The sequence below is a fragment of the Sinocyclocheilus grahami genome, unplaced genomic scaffold (genome assembly GCF_001515645.1).
Source record: "Sinocyclocheilus grahami isolate Dianchi unplaced genomic scaffold, SAMN03320097.WGS_v1.1 scaffold403.1, whole genome shotgun sequence".
In the NCBI taxonomy this organism is placed as follows: domain Eukaryota; kingdom Metazoa; phylum Chordata; class Actinopteri; order Cypriniformes; family Cyprinidae; genus Sinocyclocheilus; species Sinocyclocheilus grahami.
This window is the reverse complement of record NW_015505582.1, coordinates 550,236-570,354: the sequence shown is the minus strand read 5'-3', so window position 1 is coordinate 570,354 and position 20,119 is coordinate 550,236. Positions and strand designations below refer to the sequence as shown.

The window sequence follows — 20,119 nt, the reverse complement described above, 5'->3', positions numbered from 1 at the left end:
ATTGAGTACATGTACAGTAAATGAGCATACTTTCCAGAAGGCCAACAATTCTCTAAAAATGTTTTTTTTTTATTGGTCTTATGAAGTATTCTAATTTGTTGAGATAGTGAATTGGTGGGTTTTTGTTAATGTGAGCCAAAATCATCACAATTAAAAGAACCAAAGACTTAAATTCAATGCACACAGACTGAAGTAGTTTAAGTCTTTGGTTCTTTTAATTGTGATGATTTTGGCTCACATTTAACAAAAACCCACCAATTCACTATCTCAACAAATTAGAATATGGTGACATGCCAATCAGCTAATCAACTCAAAACACCTGCAAAGGTTTCCTGAGCCTTCCAAATGGTCTCTCAGTTTGGTTCACTAGGCTACACAATCATGTGGAAGACTGCTGATCTGACAGTTGTCCAGAAGACAATCATTGACACCCTTCACAAGGAGGGTAAGCCACAAACATTCATTGCCAAAGAAGCTGGCTGTTCACAGAGTGCTGTATCCAAGCATGTTAACAGAAAGTTGAGTGGAAGGAAAAAGTGTGGAAGAAAAAGATGCACAACCAACCGAGAGAACCGCAGCCTTATGAGGATTGTCAAGCAAAATCGATTCAAGAATTTGGGTGAACTTCACAAGGAATGGACTGAGGCTGGGGTCAAGGCATCAAGAGCCACCCACACAGACGTGTCAAGTAATTTGGCTACAGTTGTCGTATTCCTCTTGTTAAGCCACTCCTGAACCCCAGACAACATCAGAGGCGTCTTATCTGGGCTAAGGAGAAGAAGAACTGGACTTTTGCCCAGTGGTCCAAAGTCCTCTTTTCAGGTGAGAGCAAGTTTTGTATTTCATTTGGAAACCAAGGTCCTAGAGTCTGGAGGAAGGGTGGAGAAGCTCATAGCCCAAGTTGCTTGAAGTCCAGTGTTAAGTTTCCACAGTCTGCGATGATTTTGGGTGCAATGTCATCTGCTGGTGTTGGTCCGTTGTGTTTTTTGAAAACCAACGTCACTGCACCCGTTTACCAAGAAATTTTGGAGCACTTCATGCTTCCTTCTGCTGACCAGCTTTTTGAAGATGCTGATTTCATTTTGCAGCAGGATTTGGCACCTGCCCACACTGCCAAAAGTGTTAAATGACCATGGTGTTGGTGTGCTTGACTGGCCAGCAAACTCACCAGACCTGAACCCTATAGAGAATCTATGGGGTATTGTCAAGAGGAAAATGAGAAACAAGAGACCAAAAAATGTAGATGAGCTGAAGGCCACTGTCAAAGAAACCTGGGCTTCCATACCACCTCAGCAGTGCCACAAACTGATCACCTACATGCCACGCCAAATTGAGGCAGTAATTAAAGCAAAAGGATCCCCTACCAAGTATTGAGTACATGTACAGTAAATGAACATACTTTCCAGAAGGCCAACAATTCACAAAAAAAATTTTTTTTATTGGTCTTATGAAGCATTCTAATTTGTTGAGATAGTGAATTGGTGGGGTTTTGTTAAATGTGAGCCAAAATCATCACAATTAAAAGAACCAAAGACTTAAACTACTTCAGTCTGTGTGCATTGAATTTATTTAATACACAAGTTTCACAATTTGAGTTGAATTACTGAAATAAATGAACTTTTCCATGACATTCTAATTTATTGAGATGCACCTGTATGATTGCTGAAAAAATGTGTATCCTCTTATTGAGCATTGATGGAGTAACACATTTTGTGGTAAAATAAATCATAAAAGTGCTTTATTTTTTTTTACAAATCATATAAATGTATGAGGTAGCAAATTTTTCACTTTTCACACTCGGCATGAAGCTAAGGCCCCCTGTATTGATTGAGTATTGAATACTTTAGCTAAAATAATGTATATATATATATATATATATATATATCTCATAATATCAAAACAATCACTTCAGCAAAATGTGTACCTTATTGTGCTGAATATGATTTATTTAAATATGATGGTTTCATTATAGATAAATGATTGAGACCTTTGTACATTTGGTTATTTTAACAGTTATCATTGGCTATTTAAATCTATAACATTTAACAAAAGACAAAACAAATAAAAACATTAAATATTAGATCAAATTTGCTGTTCTTTGCTGTCTCCAGTCACATCAAGGATCAGTCAAATTTTCATGTGTGAAATGCTTTCATGTTTAGGAAAGTGATGTGGTAGATTTTAAGAAAATAAAACCAAATGCACTTTTATACTGTTGTTCAGAGCTTAATAACACAATCTGAAAGAGACCTGTTCAGGGTAAAATTAGACTCTAGTACATACCTACAGTAGGTACAAACAGGTGAAACCCAATGTGAAAACCACCTTAAAAACACACATTATCTGAGCTTGTTTAGTCAGGTTTAATGAATTCGTGCCTTATAAGGATGATGTTCATTCAGAAGCTCGTTGCTTGCTGATTCTGATAGTGTTACTCAGCAGGTTTCTGCTCTGTGGGGGAGACAGTATCAACTTCCTGACCTGCTGTAGAGACCCAGAGATGCAACACTGTGTGTCGTCTCCCACACACATGATCTTCCTGTCCCTGTGTTTTTTAAATCAATTACCTCTCTGTATACTCCTTTAACTTTTAACCCTGTCCTCTTCTAACTAAAACAATAAAGAAACCCATAGGTCAGTCCAGAACGTTCACTCAAGCTGATGTCTTTCTCCTCTCATTTCTAGTCCATCGGTAACGCCAAGACCACCAGGAATGACAATAGCAGTCGATTTGGAAAATACATTGAGATAGGCTTTGATAAGAAGTATCACATTATCGGTGCGAACATGAGGACATATCTCTTGGAGAAATCACGTGTTGTATTTCAGGTAAGGAACAAGCATGCATGACATATCAAGCCCATTTTCCACTCTTTCTCTGGCATTTAAAATTAAACAGGCTGTTTGCTACTGTACCTTTAAAACTTGACTTATGTCAGGATTGCCTACCCTTTTTGATGAAATGAGTAATTGTGCTTTTGGTATAAAATCCTATTGAGATATAAATTTGGGTAGTCATATGTTAATGTATTGTGGTTGTGGTGCCATACCAATTTCTCAGTCACTTTTGTAGTCTTCATTTTTATTTTGAATAGACTGAATTTGAATGAATGGTAGAGTATATCGACTAGTGGTTCAGCGGATCACAAATCTCACGGTTCGGATCACATTACAGTTTTTGACCCACGGATTGGATCATTTTTCAGATCAGCAAGAAAAGAAAAATATTTCAATTTAACTTGCTTTCCATTTATTACTTAAAGCAAAGTACTTCTTTGATACCACAGCAAATACTACTAGATTAACTAAGAAAGTTTAAACATGATTAAAGAGACAAGAGAACAGCCAGTAAAAATAAGAACAAATACACAATAGATAAATACAACAGAATATGTTACAAATAAAATAAGGTTGGTAGTATTCAAATACAGAAATGTAATAATTAGGGAACATAACACTGCAGAGTGTTCACTGTATAAATTAAATGTAGATTTTTATCACAGCTGTTTTGTTGTTTGATGATCATTAATGAGAGCAGCAGTATTTATTGGCCGCTGTCCCTTTAAGACCTGATGCACGGATCCGATATAATGATACACATCACATCTGATTTCTTTCTCAGCTGTTTTCATTCACTTGAGACATAACTGACTGCGTTTACCTGAATGATTGTCGAGATGGGTATTTTGTCATAATTGTATGTGTATGTGTCTGTTCAGAGGATTCAGAAAAGGATTTAGTTCGGTGTTCGCGTGCCGTCTGAAACGTGTGTGCGCGCTTCATGTGTGTGTAGAGAACAGCACGGGAGTAACAAATCGAGTTCCCTTTCGCCTTTTCTCTCTGGAATTGTTTCAAATTTGCTTGCTTGTGTAAATACGATCAAATGATAAACTTATACTCTTATTATGGTTCAATTTTACAATTAATCCGCAGATCACATGCGTGCCAAACCGTGGGGCTTGGTCCATACGGATCACGGATCAACTACGATCCGTTTAACCACTAATATCGACATAGTGTATCAAACTCTTTTTCATTTCAAAAGAGCAAAGCAAATCCATTTAACAAAGACACACATACATGAATGTTTAAAAATCAGTCCAGAAAATGGTAGTGAGAAGACCATGGAAATCTATGTGCCTTTCAGATGGAGATGTTGATTTCTCTCTTTGCCCTCATATGTGACTTTCCATGCCGTTTTTTCCCCCCTCTGGAATATTGAATGAATGTGTGGTTTCTTCTGTTGAGTCTTAAACTAAAAGCCTCCTGTGTTTCAGAATTACCACCAGATGTTATCAAAAACTAGTGATCCAGAGATTAACTCTGTGTGCACTTTTGAAGCTTTTTAATGGTTTTTAATATGTTCAAAAAGGTTTTGTGTCTAAAACGCATTGGATTAGAGACATGGCTTTATATATACAATGAAAAAAACAGCTTTTCTGAGGTAAATGTAAAATTATGTCACATTGTTTACAAACCGTTTTATTGACGTCCTGATTTAATCTTTCTAAAGCTTCCCAGAAGGAGAAAAACCCTCTGAATTCCAGCCGTTTGTCACACCATGGGCCAAATGAGCTGATCAGTTTAGGGCCAATAATAGAAGTGCAACCCTGGCTAACAATCTTAAACTATATCTTTCAGATTTTGGCAAGGGAAGGCCTAAAACTGTGTCAGTGTCTAAAATGGTTTCATGGTTGAAACACTGATTGATCGATTATAAGACATGGTACATTTCTTCTGATGTTCATTCATGTTTATTTTGTGCTATAACTAGTAGTAAAACGGAAGAGATGAATGGTTCATTCACGTTCTGTGCTGCCGCTTGAACTGAGGTGGCTACAGTGATCTGTCTGTGGTATTTATAGTTTGAAGGTGTTTATTGCTTGAGTTTTGTTATGAAATTGACAGTTTGAAACCTGAGAGTTTGTTTCATATCAAAAGTAACAAAGAACAAAGCTTATTGCAATTTATTAGCTGGAAATCATGATCAATATCAGTTTATCAAAATCAGAATTGATTAAAATAGAAAAACCAATACTGCAATATGAATTCAGACTAGAATTTGAAACTGCTTTGAGGAATGGCATAGGACAGTGTACACATACAGGAGCAGCCAGCTGCCGCACCCTCTGAAGCACACCACACTTCCTGCTTGAGTCAGCTCTAATTTTAGCTCCTCTCAGATACCTCAGGGATTTAATTCACAGGGCTATTTTCATTCCTTGAAGGCTCCTGTGTCCTTCTACACTTCCAAGACTCCATGGTGAGCTATCAACTAATATTATTCTGCCTTCTTGGATAGTACCCTTTTTTTTTTTGGTATCCAATTCCTTCACAGAGAAGACACTTCCAGAATGCACTGTGATAAGTTCAGAAATAAGATGAAAAAATGTTGATTAAAAATATATCTCATCCCATGCTGAAAAATATCAAGTTAAATCAATTTTAAATGAATGAAAATCAAGTTTTAATTACAGCCACTATTTAAATGTTTATATTTCAACAATGAATTAATATATCATTAATAATCGTTGATATAAAAATGAACTAATGTGCATTTTTTTAAATATAAAACAGTTTTTGAGTGTTGATTATTAAATACATTTGATTAATTAATTTTTTACTGAATAAATGGTATTTTAACTTTATTTTGCTGCTAAATACAAACTTTAATTTAGGTTTTGGTGTTCACTGACACAGTTTTAGGCCCTTCGCTTGCCAAAATCTGAAAGATATAGTTTAAGACTGTTAGCCAGGATTGCACCTCTATTATTGGCCCCTAAACTGATCAGCCCTACATAAACTATCTCATTTGGCCCATGGTGTGAGAAACGGCAGGAATTCAGAGGGTTTTTCTCCTTCTGGGAAGCTTTAGAAAGATTAAAACAGGACAGGAATGAGGATAATGGAGTTAAACATGTCTGTTCAGTGTTATGTAACATACTTTTACAGACTACTGTTGTGCTTAGGGGAATTCCAGATGAGTTAAGTGTGTGTGTGTGATTGTGTAAGATGCAGAATTTGACTTGAAATATACTTTATGCAAGTATGTATATGCAGACTTTAATGCTGTTTATAGCTGTTTATAATACATACTTAGAATGCATTACTCTGACAGTAACGTGTTTCACCACTTTTGAGTGTGGTGTTTCATCACAGAAACCTACATCTTATTCACTAATCACCTACAAGCTGCACGGGTATGTGCCTTCTCTTTAGTGTGAATGCTCGTTTCTATATAAATTAGGTATTTTAGATGTATTATGCACAGAAGTCAGTGCTATTTGTCTGGCACCGGTAATGTTGTCTTATTATTAAAAATAAATATTTGTGTACAGTTTGCTTTTACGCATCAAATGATAATCTTTTAAAAACAAAATTACACTGACAGAGGGTGCAATTCATTCTTAATGAATTCACCTCTTTTATTCTTCTCCTAAAGTTTTGATACATTTTTATGGTCTAGTTTAATGGGACAAAGAGGCAGAGTGCATTTAATAGAGTTATGGATTTATATGTTTTATGGAAAATGTCTTTATGGGTTCTGAGGCTGGATTCATGAAATGAATCATCTTAAGAAACAAGTTAAGAAATTTCTTAAGGTAAATTCTAAATCGTATGTAAGAACGTTCCTACAGTAACCACAGTTCTTGGAAAAAATCTCAAAGTTCTATATATTTTTTTTCTATATTTCTATAACTATATTATAGTTCTATATTTCTGGTGTTATCTGGTTTTATTACATGGCAGTATTTGATGAAGACTTGCTTATCAACTCAAAGGTAATTGAGGTACCCATTTGAGTAATTTTCTATTTAAAAAAATTCAGGGAAAAATTACATTACACATAATCATAACATAATCATTGTTTTCATTATTGATTGGTCACGTCAGAGTAATCAGGGATATCCCCAGTAAAAGTAATATGTGTTACATGCAGCTAAAGTTACTGTATATTGTAATGCTTAAGATTTTAAACAAACCAATACATTAATTAAACATCTTACCTTTGCGTATTTAAGTTAGAGGTATCCTAACTTTAAGAGGTTATTTATTAAGTTATTTATTCTTTTAATTCCTGAAATGTTTTTAGAGCTTTAGAACAATTAATAAAAAATTACATCTTAATTAAATTAATTAATCTTAATAAAAAATGGAAATACAAAATTATTAAAAGAAAATAAAGCATGAAAGTTTGTAGGCTGTCCAGAATTTCTGTGCAGTCCAAATTCCTGTCCATTTATCATATTTAACTCAAAATAGAAAACGATTGTGTTGGATGGTTGTACTGGGATGGATATTTAGTATACCTGGTACTTTTTAAAAATTATCTTATGTGTTATTTTTGTTTTTCTTGCATCTTTTGTTTTTCAGGCGGATGAAGAGAGGAATTATCATATCTTCTATCAGCTCTGTGCATCTGCTCACCTCCCGGAGTTCAAAGCCCTGAAACTTGGTGAGCCAGACACGCAATGCAGTTTTAACAAAAGTATATAGGAAAAATTGCATGTTTAAAGGTTAGTAATATAGTAATTATAATTAGTTTTATATAAAAATAATTGAGAATAAAGTCTATAGCATGTCCCCATTTAAATACAATAGCTAACTAAACCTTAGGGCCCTATTATTTCTATATGCAGAGAAAGCTGATGGATCACAGAATCCAGTAATAATAATATAATTAACAGTAAATTGCAGAATGTCACAGAATTGGGCAAATATTGGATGAATAAATCAAAAGTATGGTTGTACAGTTTAAATAATTAAATCGTATTTAAATATCCTCTTATTAAATACACACATAAATTAAAAGGTCATGACAACCCATCAAAATAAAAGTTTGGTTTAACTTTGAAAAAGAAATGAAATTGTGAAGGAAATACTATAATATTTATATTATTAATAATAATATTAATTATTAATAAATATTACTAATGATTATAATATAATAATTGTCAGGATTCTGGACTCTCTGTGTTGTGTTTTTGCTCCCCATGTGCTCTGCTACCTAGTTTTCCTGTGTGTGTTTGATTGTTCATTGTTTCCAGGTGTGTCTCATTATTAGTTGATTCCTCGCACCTGTCTGTCCCTCATTAAGTTTAGTATAAATATGTAGTCTGCCTCATGTTTTCTTGTCGAGTCTTAAACGTCATTCCATGTGTGTCTCCTGCGCTCCCTATGTTAGTGTTCCTTTTCATTTGGTTTGTTTATTAAAAGTCAAGTTTTGAACGTCCTCTCCTCTCCTCGTTTCCCCCCTACGCACCGTGACAATAATAATGCAATTATTAAAAATGTATTCTTTTTTTAAAGTGTGGAGCACTTTGTTTGTCATAAAACAATTAAAGGAATTGTTATTTGTGACCCTGGTCCACAAAACCAGTCTTAAGTCGCTGGGGGTATATTTGTAGCAACAGCCAAAAATACATTGTATGGGTCAAAATTATAGATTTTTCGTTTATGCCAAAAATCATTAGGATATTAAGAAAAGATCATGTTCCATGAAGATATTTTGTAAATTTCCTTCCATAAATATATCAAAACTTATTTTTTGATTAGTAATATGCATTGCTAAGAACTTCATTTGGACAACTTTATTGATTTTCTCAATATTTAGATTTTTTTTGCACCCTCAGATTCCAGATTTTCAAATGGTTGTATCTCGGACAAATATTGTCCAATCCTAGCAAACCATACAATGGAAAGCTTATTTATTCAGCTTTCAGGTGATGTATAAATCTCAATTTCGAAAAATTGACACTTAAGACTGGTTTTGTGGTCCACGGTCACAATTATCATTTGCTTGCATATTAAATTGTGTATGTTTTATGCTTTATTTGATTGCCACCATTTTTACCATTAAATCATAAATCCGGAAAAAAATGAAAACAATCTATGAAAAAAATGTAATAAAACATAGGGCCCTATCCAATTGTTCAATTTATTAGACATTCTTTTTCTGATATTAACATTTAATTAAACTGTTAAAACAGAACAATTTGGAAATTGGGAAAAATTTAACCGAATTGGAGAGAAAATTAAAACATTTCAAAGGGCTCTAAAAATTCAATTTTTGTTTAATATACAATGAATAGTTGTTAAATAGTATAGGTTTCGTTAATTAGACATGGTTTTTGATGACAAAAATGTAGTTTAATAGAATCCAGAAAAATTTAAATCGAAAAAAACAACAGAATTTTGAAAAAAGTAAAACAGATTTTCATAGGGCCCTAGTAAACGTGTGTTTGTGGGTAACGTGTCTGATTAGAGTGTGTTCGTGTTGGCACAGCATGGCGAGAGTATATCAGAGATGTCCTACTGAGAGGCGGGCTGTGCAGGTCTAAATACACACACATGCTATGCAAACACACACAACCACATATGAATACTGTAGCTACTGTGGTTCAGTTTCACACACACCTCTTCTTATCATCTCTTCTCTGTTCGCTTCACCCACTTGCTCTGAAACACACACACACACACTGCTGGCTCTGTGCTCTCTCCTTCTGTTTGCCTACTCAGCTGACTTCCTGCTCAGCTGGCGCCCCGTTAATGTGAGGGTTTATGTGTGAGTGTGTATCTCAATAAGGTCTCTGTTGCCAAGCAATAGTGTATCATTCGTTTAATCTGTAAACAGGGCTTTGTATTTTTTACTATATCTGATTTTCTTGATGACCTGAAAGTAACCTTCTTTTAAAAGTGACCTGTATCCGATATCTGCATTTAAACTACACAGGCTTAACTTGACGTGGCTCAATGCATTAGACAGTGATATTAAAAGACCAAACTCTGCACACACTATTAATAAAGCATATCCTACTTTGTATAGAAAGTCTGATGAGTCCAGAATATGAATGCCAAAGTTTAGCTTATTGACGGAACTCATAGAAACATTTTTAAAGCGATAGGCTAGTTTCATCCTTACATCAAAATCATTAATTAGTACCGATTCTTCACGACAGTGATTACTGTATATACACAGATCCGCTGTACACATCCGTGGGTACTAATGGTCTAGCGGTAGAACTTGTGCTAATAGTGGGTCTGGGTTCTGATCCGCTCTCGTATAGTTTTTTCCTCATTAAAACACACAATGATGTTGTGATTGTGATTTCATGTGAATGAATAAAGACCCTCTACAACCGTTAGCAATAGACTGAAGCGCACATCTGTGCACGTGCCGCCGTCACTGATAACAGCGGCAACGAGCACTCAGCATGATTTTAAAAGCAACATATTTCAGCACCAGATCGCCTCTTATTCAACACAAACGAACAAAATTAATACTCTGCTAGTCAACAAGAGATGTTTCATTTGTAATAGATACAGTATATCTGTACTGCAAGATGTTTCAAAAACCTTTGACATCCAACTCGCTTTAACAAGGGAATATCCGATCTGTCTGCTGACATGGCAGCTGCACGTATCTGATTCATATCAGATTTATTTCCACAAATGAATGAGGCCTAAAACCGATCTGAGAATATCGGAATCCATGTGCTTTTTTCCTGCTTACACGTTCGTGGGCCATATCCGATCTGTCACATTGGGGTAAAAACATCGGAATTGGGTCACTTGAACCATGCAGTGTAAATACGGCCTAATTTCTTGTTCATTAAAGGGATGGTTCACCCAAAAATGAAAATTCTTTCATTAATTACTCACCCTCATGTTGTTCCAAACCCGTAAGACCTTCGTTCATCTTTGGAACACAAATTAATATATTTTTGATGAAATCCGAGAGCTTTCTGATCCAGGCCCAGAAAGGTAGTAAGGATAATGTCAAAAAAGTCCATGTGACATCAGTGGTTCAACTTCAATTTTATGAAGCTTCGAGAAACATTTTTTATGCAAAGAAAACAAAAATAGCGACTTTATTCAACAATTTCTTCGATGCACATTTACAAGAATACCACGATGCATACGTGTGCATTCCTCTGCTTGTAAACAAGGTGCAGCGCATCCAGGTTCTACGTCAGAATGCCAACTCTTGCGTCAGCAGCACCACATGCATGCGTCCTGGTACTCAAGAATGTCGGTACAGACTGGCACGGAAGAGAAGAATTGTTGAATAAAGTCGTTATTTTTGTTTTCTTTGCGGGAAAAAAGTATTTTCGTAGCTTCATAAAATGAAGGTTGAACCACCGATGTCACGTGAACTATTTTAATGATGTCCTTACTACCTTTATGGGCCTTGAACGTGGTAGTTGTGTTGCTGTCATTGCAGGGTCATAAAACTCTTGGATTTCATCAAAGTATCTTAATTTGTGTTCCGAAGATGAACGAATGTCTTGCGTTTGGAACGACATGAGGGTGAGTAATTAATGACAGAATTTTTATTTTTGGGTGAACTATCCCTTTAATGGTTGGGGAGTTTCTTGCACAATTATAGCTTTATTGATGAACATATTATTTCCTTGGAATAGATCCTTCAGAAGGTCTGCTGTTTGTGTATTTGTGTGGTGTTATTAATTTGTGTGTGTGTTTCCCCTCAGGAAAGGCTGATGATTTTCACTACACCAAACAGGGCAGGAACCCAGTGATAGATGGAATAGATGATGCCAAGGAGATGTCGACCACCAGAAACGCCTTCACACTGCTAGGTCAGACTTAAAGTTCAACGATTTCTCATGTCGTTGAAAGTTTAATGCTCAAAATAAGCAGCTCAGATGAGATAGAGATTAAATTACAGTATCTAATATCGGACTTTGATTCATTTCTAGTCAAAACTGTCTAAATTCTGTTTATTTTCATTTTAAATGTATTTTACTATCTGCACATGGATTTTGAATGAAATTTGCAAAATACCGTAAAATGCCCTTCCAAATGCAGAAATAAGGTGTAGTTTTAACCTTGCATTGTCCAGTGCTGATGGTTTAAATTCATATATTTCTATAAGCTACAAAATGTATGGCAGACTGAATCGATGCAGGACTCATAGGCCTAAGATTCTTAATATTCTGGAATAGCGACAGTAAATATAAATTAATAATGTATGTTCTTGCTTCAGTTCATGTTTCAAAAGTATATAATTGGGTCGGGAGATATTGTAGTAATTATTACAGTGAAAACGTAAGTAAAGTTTTATTCTAAACAATAACAAATAGTTATTTTTATTTGGGGTTGGGTTTATCCCATGAAACACAAACAGTGTTACTAGACTGACATTCTGTTCAAAGTCTCGGGAAGAAGTGCTAGAACTGTCAGCGGTGCCCTCTCACAAAAACTAGGTGCATGACGCCCCTCATCACGTATTGGACAGTCCACAATGCACTGCGGTGCAAACTCAGAATAATGTTGATTATAAACAAACACAAATTGAACTGATTTCTTGATTTTTCATATTGTTAATTTGTTGCTGTCTCTCTTCAGGTGTAAATGAGTCCTATCAGTTGGGCTTGTTTCAGATTCTGGCTTCAATTTTGCACCTGGGGAACATTGAAGTGAAGGATAGAGATTCGGACAGCAGTATTATTCTAGTGAGTTTCATGTTGACTTTAAAGTTCAAGTATGTGGATTGGCATTTTGGCTGATATCTACTGTGGGCGATTCTGTTGTTACATGGTAAAAATATAAACCAAATAACTGAATAAATGTCTTGAAGTGCAATGTCACTGTATGCATTTTATGACAAAAACTAGTAACAAATGTTTTGTTCTAATCAAATTTATTTGTATAGCACTTTTTACAGTACACATTGTTACAAAGCAGCTTTACAGAAAATCATGATGTTAATGTTTATAAGACCTCAATATCGTCATGAGTTGTAGTCTCATTTAGCAGATTAGAGCTGGGCAATAAAATAATTTACATATTTCGAAGATACAAGCAGTTGTGATATGCTATTTAGTATATATCACCCTCTGCGAGTATAATATACTGTATGTAGGCTCATAAAGTTGGACATATTTATCGATAGCACTTTATTTTACAGTCCACGTGTACATACTATACGTGTTATAGTAATGACAATAAGATTCAAGACTGGGTAATTACTAGGTAATAACTAGGTACTAATCTTGAACCTAAACCTAACCATGTAGTTACTTTATATTACCATTACTTTCTTAGATAAGTACATTGTAAGTACACGTAAGTGCACATACTGTAAAATAAAGTGCAACCTATTTATCTATCTATCTTTTGTATAAAGAGCTGGGCAATAGCATAGCCATATTTTGCAAATGCAAAAAAAGAAAAAATCAGGCAGACTTGCTCTAGTATATATTGCTTTATCTGAGTGTTTTGTATGTAACGTTATGCAGATGAAATTGGTTAGTGTATAATGTATATCCAACTTTAAATAGAGCTGTGCGATAATACAGTTTACATTTTTGTGACAACATTGTGGTTTATTTCAAACTTTAATTTAAGTTTTACAATTAATTGCATTTTTACACATACAGGATCATTTTTACCCAAATAGCCCAGAGCCTCCAATTTTAACTGTAAGAAAATGTTTCATTGTGTAGTAATGATGTAATTCTCTCTCTCTTTTCCCTCCAGCCGAATAATGGTCATCTGAGTGTGTTTTGTGAATTGATGGGTGTGACATATCAAGACATGTCTCATTGGCTGTGTCATAAGAAGCTAAAGACGGCAACTGAGACGTACATAAAGCCCATACCCAAACTACAGGCCATAAACGCCCGCGATGCTCTCGCCAAACATATCTACGCCAAACTCTTCAACTGGATCGTGGACCATGTGAACAAAGCGCTGCATTCTACGGTCAAACAGCACTCGTTCATTGGAGTCCTAGACATTTACGGGTGTGTTCATATGCACAGATACACACCTTTGAGAACAGACTACATTTCCTCTGAAAGATCTTAGTTTAGATTTACAGAAGTGAATTGTGATGTTTTGTTTTATTATTCCAGGTTTGAGACTTTTGAAATCAACAGTTTTGAACAGTTCTGTATTAATTATGCCAATGAGAAACTACAGCAACAGTTCAACATGGTGAGACCATCTGACCCACTCCACATGACACCAGATCTCATTAGTTCATGTTTGATTGTTGATAATTATGAATTCTGGTAGTAAATTGTGATGTGTCTCCTCTTCTGTCCCGTCGTGTGCAGCATGTGTTTAAGTTGGAGCAGGAAGAGTATATGAAAGAGCAGATCCCCTGGACTCTCATTGATTTCTATGATAATCAGCCATGTATCAACCTCATCGAGGCCAAGATGGGCATCCTGGACCTGCTGGATGAAGAGTGCAAGGTATATCTTGACGGAATTCACAGAATTTTTAATGTAAAATTATATAAAAGATTTTAAATTCACAGATTTGTTTTATGTTTTTTTTAGGGGTAATCTATCTGTCATAAGCTGTCAAATGCAATAGCAAATACTTAAACTAATAACAAAACATATAGGGCTGGGCAAAAAATAAATCGTTTTTCCGATTAATCGTTTTTTAAAATGACGTCGGTTCGATATCGATTCTCAAAAGTCACTTCATTAGCATTTACGGTTTCATTTGAGAAATCTACCGTCATATCACATACACAGCAGCTGGAAGCAACCCGTCAACATAAAAGTTTAGTTTAACGTTCTACTGTCAGAATATTTTACATTTTGGCTATTGCTACAAATATACCCCAGCGACTTAAGACTGGTTTTGTGGTTCAGGGTCACATATAACAAATACTTACATGCATGCACAGTTTTGAGGCAGGTTTAATCACCTTTTTGGTAACTTCATGACTTAACTGACAACATAACTATGACATTCCATTCTTGTAGTTTCTTTTGCGCTTTAACAGGAAATAATATAGACTTCAGTGCACGCCACAGCATTTGTGCATGCAGTTGAAGAGCATGTGTTGCGAGCACAGTATAATGGCTGACAGGACAGGAAAATTTGTTTTTACTGCCATATGGCCTGACAACATCTCATCTGACTGCAGTTCACTGTTGTTCTACTGAAGTCACCTGTACCTTTTCCGTCCTCGATTGACTAGCGCCTGGCGCTGAGGCGAAGTTGGAGTGCGCCTCTGAAAAGTCTCCCGTTTGATGTGGCCGTAAAGACATTCTGCGTCTAAATAAATGCAATTCTTGTCAAGAAAACAGAGACAGAAGCAGCAGTTGTGAGTGGGGTGGCCAAACCTAGCTCCACACCTGTGTTAATTGCGTTAAATATTTGTATGCGTTAAACTGAAAAAATGAATGCGTTCATTTTGACAGCACTACTGTAAAAACAATCAAACAAACAAATACTGTGTTGTGTAATTGTAATTACATAATCCTGTTTGAGACTACTGTTCTTACTTAATATACTGTACAACCTCTCTGTCTCTCTCTTTCTCTCAGATGCCGAAGGGTTCTGATGACTCCTGGGCTCAGAAACTGTATAACACTCATTTGAAGACGTGTGCACTTTTTGAAAAACCACGGATGTCCAATAAAGCTTTCATTATTCAGCACTTTGCAGATAAGGTAGACGCACACACACACAGCTCACACTCAGGCTGGTTCAGCATTTCTGATCAACTGTGATATACACAGTGCGTGTCATTTCATATACCAGTGTCTAAACAAAGACGAATTGTATTTCCGTTCTCTAAAACCTAATGAGCTGCCTCATACATACTGCATCTAAACAGTGCATAATAATTTCAACATATTAACAGATTGACAGCATTCACACTGCTTGCATAAGCCATGTGTCACTGTGTTCCAGTGCTGACACGCTGAACTGAGCAGGAAACATTGACAATGCACTTTAAGCCTATTTATCAACACACTCTTTTTTGTAATATAGATTTTATAAAGCATTATACGATTATGGAGCAATTTACTCATGTGTTGTCAAGATTCATGCAGAGTAACAGGCAGACAAATGCTTCCTGTTCAGTAAATCTGACTGAATCCATGCGATTTATGCAATTTACCTGGAGATTAATTACCATTTGGATGTACATGTTATCCACTTCGTATAAAATGGATCACAATATTTCATTTTGTAAAAACTGCAAAAGCTCTGTCAGATGGGCCACAGATGTATTATATGTGAAACAGACCTAGCATTTTAAGACATTGTAAAGACACTTCTGTCATAAAGGATGTTCTAAACAATAAATACTATTAATAGATATGAAATAGTTCTAAGAAACGTATTAGAGTATCATTTTGTTAGCTTAGCAACATGCTAACACAAGACTCTAGGGTCGAGTCTCCTGTGTGTGCTATTTGTATGACACAGAGTTGCTGCATAAGTTCTCACATGAGCTCATGACGGCTACAGATCTGTTTTTAGAAACGGTGTTCAATATCTATGAGGAAGCACTCATGGAGAAGGGGGTGGGGTAATAAGACACATAAGAGTGTGTGATGGACATTCAGTAAACACACATAGTTGAATCAGGGTTTGAGCATTAGTAGGTGCTTTCTCAAACATTCTCTGGGTTAAATCAGGCACCACTTTAGTCTCTAATAAGCATTGCTAATATAAATGCAACTCTAAATCATATAAAAAAAAATTTTTTATGCAAGTAAGGAATGTGACAATATTTACAAGTGCCAAATACAGAATCACTTGGACAAACGAACATATATACAGATAGCTAACATTTCAAGATCATTCTGATAACTCCCGTATATGTATTCTTGTGATTGTGAGCATGTGTGTGTGTGTGTGTGTGTGTGCGTGTGTGTGTGTGTGTGTCATTGTATGTAAGTGTGTGGGAGGAAGCATACAAATCACTGAGTATCTAACAGATTTATAACAGATATAACAAGTATAACTACAAAAAAAAAAAAATGACAAGACCAGTGGAGACAACAAGTATTGTAAGCGATAATGATGACAAAGATAACTATAACAACAATAATAATAATAAGGATTTCATTAAGATTAGGAAAGGGTGGAGGACAGTGAAGGATGCAAGTAATAGTAATTATATTATTAATAATAGTAATAAATTATATACATTTAATAGGTTACATAATATAACATGCCATTTATGCCCAGTGGAAAACAGGGAGGTTAATGGAGCTCTTAGTTATGATTTATTTAAGTACAATAGCTAATTGATCTCAGATGTTTCTTCTGAAATAAAAATGAGACAGGTTACAAAAGTAAAATGAATGAATGAATGAATATATAAGCTTGGTAACACGTTACAATGAAATTAAATTGGTTAAGATAAGTTTATCAGGTACAATATCATGAAACATTTTTTGCAGCATTTAAGTCGGCATGAAATTTAAGTTGCGATTATCTGTTTTTCATATAATGGCATATGTTTAAAATATATAATGATGTGCACAAATTAATCATTTATAAATACACTACAATATTAAAATAAGAATATTGTGGTGATTTAATAATGTTAATGTTTAATTAATGTTTATACTTGAAATGTAAAATGGTATTAATGTATGTAGAAGTTAACATTGACCTAGGTCCTAGGTTAACAAATGGTGTAAACTGCAGTCAGAATTTTTCATGTCAGCTATTGTGTGGACTAACTAAATGGTATCTCAAAAATACTAAAATAACAATATGTATAAAACCTTATTGTAAAGTTTTACTAAAACTTTATAATATAAAGACTTGAGAAGAATGGAGAAGGTTATTTTTTTTATTTTTTGCTTTCCATGTCATTTCACTGCTGACTTGGGGGAAAATACTATACGGATGCTTGTTCATGGACTGTCTTTCTTATAGGATAACCTCACGTGTCTGTCTTTGTCTGTCAGGTGGAGTATCAGTGTGATGGTTTTCTGGAGAAGAATAAGGACACAGTGAATGAGGAGCAGATACATGTTCTGAAGGCCAGTAAGGTGAGTGAATATCTGTCAGTCTGATGTCACCATTGGTTCATTTTCACAGAAAGATAATGCCCTCAACACCTTGAATAAGGCAGGCTAAACTGGCACAAAACAGAACTAGAAGGTACAAAATTTAGACCATTCCCATTATACTTGATGATGCTGTGTGCACTGGAAGTGGCCAACTGGCATCCTGTTACTACTGTATGTTTTTCACATTGTGTTGCTGCTGCAGCCACTACTTCTTTTTATTACAAATATAATGTGTAAACTGAATCTGTACGCTTATGAACAAGGGGTGCAATGATAAGGTGGACAATTCACAGGAAGGGTCAAATCGTCTTTGTAATGTGACCGTTTATAAACCCTGACATCGGGAGGTTTTAGTGAAGTATTGCCTGTATAGTGAGACAAAACCAACCTACAGTGTTAGCTGTAGCCAGGGTGTTTTCATCCAAGATTTTTGGCCTTAAATGAGGCTTAAAGTCTGAGAAGGTCAATGGAAGGGAGCCATCTGCTGGTCAAGGAGCATTTAGTGCAGTCCATTGCCACAGTTACAACATATGTACACAGCTGAGCTCAGGGATTCATATTTGTTCAGATTTCTAGTTGTTTGGATTCGTACATATCCTTGTCTTAGTTCACTATAATCTTGAGTCGCAGTATCTACAGATCAGATCTGTTTTGAAGCTCTAGCACAGAGCATTAGCATGACTCAGCAGCTCTGACTGCTCTTTAATGAGGCAGGTTCAGACAGAACGCCACTGCATACCTGCTCCTGTTATGAAGTCAATTCTCATTCTGTCAGCTGTGCCTTCAGGGTTATGGGTGTGTTCTGTTGATTTTTTCAGGAAAGTATTCAAACATATTTGGTAATCGAGACATAGGCAAGGGAGGAAGACATACGCTGAATGAAAGCCTCCATAGATCAGAGATTCCCAACCTTTAACAACTTAAGGCCCACATAATGTGTTGCATTGAAGATATCAAATCGTAGTTCCATAGCATTTTGATAGAAACCATGGTACTAAATAATTTCCGTATTTATTTGCCATGGTATTTACTTGGTACTCCAAGGTATATGCAAGAATACCATTGTGCTACGTTTTTTGTTAGTGAATAGGTTACAATAGCTTCTGTGATTTTATTGAACTGACTGAAAAAAAATGCAGGGGTTTCCACAGTCAAAAAAATAAGGAATATTGTTTTCTAGTTCGATTTTCTAGTTTAATCTATAGATTTTTCGAGGTATGCTTAGCTCAGACATATTTTAAAATGAAATATCTGAAAAAATGGCTTTAAAAAATAAAGTAAAATAAAAAATTTAACCTCTAGTAATAATACAAATAGTCCATAAATAAATACAAAGACATGGAAATTAATTATATGGATAATTTAATATTTACTGTAATACTTACATTCACTAAAATGATTCTGAAAATGTAAGTGAACTTTGCATTTTGGTTCTTATTAAAATCATTTTCTTCTGTATTTGGGGGTTTCTGAATGCTCTCTAATGTTTTGTCTCCTCAGCGTGAGGCAGTAAATGCGTGTGGTAAGAGCAAACACATGCTGTACTAATCCAAACTGCCTGGGAATAATAATAATGCCTCAAACTGAGTCAAGTCAAGAATTATTAAAAAAGATATTAACAATTAATACCAGTAATAGGCCTTATGCAGATCAGTCTGTTAGTGGTTAATCCAAATCCTTCACTTCACTTGTTCCACAGGTCATCTGGTTTAACCATATTCATTTTGCTTCACATTCATATCATTGATCATTACATCTATTCATATCATCATGTGTGTGTTTGCTTACCATCTATCATGTGCACATTTATATGTTCTTATGAATTAGAAGTAAAGCCAGACACCAGCTAAAAATCTTTACAAATTCTGAAGCTTTTCAATGTTTCTTCATCATTCATTGTGTCTTTATCATTTCAGTTAATTTATTCATCAAGACTAAATTTGACATTAGCCTGACAGAATCTGAAAAAGTTCTGTTTTCTCAAGTGAGTCTAAGCCTAATAGAATAACATTCTTTCTTACATGGATCACGAAAGGGGACATTTAGAATAATATTCTGCATTTGTTTCTATATAATTACAATGAATAAGACTAGAGCTTTTCAAGCTTCACTCTAAGGCTTTGTCCACATAAATTCAGATACATTTGAAAACACTTTTGGCCTTTCACCTGCACTGACATGGCATTTTTGTCCAGCAAAAAACTGACCTTTATTAAGATGCTCCCCAAGTGGATATATTTGAAAACACGGTTTTCACATTGGACTGTGAAAACAGTTATATGAAAACAATGACACATGTTTAGTCA

The 20,119-nt window shown here is 35.2% G+C and overlaps 1 protein-coding gene across 1 annotated transcript in view; it reads left to right on the top strand.

Annotated features, from left to right (window-relative positions):
* Positions 1–20,119, top strand: part of LOC107550635 (unconventional myosin-Va) — an 87,694-nt gene that overhangs the window by 27,158 nt on the left and 40,417 nt on the right. Inside the window, exons 6-14 of the mRNA XM_016231965.1 lie at positions 2,686–2,829; positions 7,375–7,456; positions 11,493–11,600; positions 12,370–12,476; positions 13,504–13,769; positions 13,881–13,962; positions 14,085–14,225; positions 15,318–15,443; positions 17,709–17,792. Coding sequence (XP_016087451.1) covers positions 2,686–2,829; positions 7,375–7,456; positions 11,493–11,600; positions 12,370–12,476; positions 13,504–13,769; positions 13,881–13,962; positions 14,085–14,225; positions 15,318–15,443; positions 17,709–17,792 — 1,140 coding nt within the window. The remainder of the gene's footprint in view (positions 1–2,685; positions 2,830–7,374; positions 7,457–11,492; positions 11,601–12,369; positions 12,477–13,503; positions 13,770–13,880; positions 13,963–14,084; positions 14,226–15,317; positions 15,444–17,708; positions 17,793–20,119) is intronic.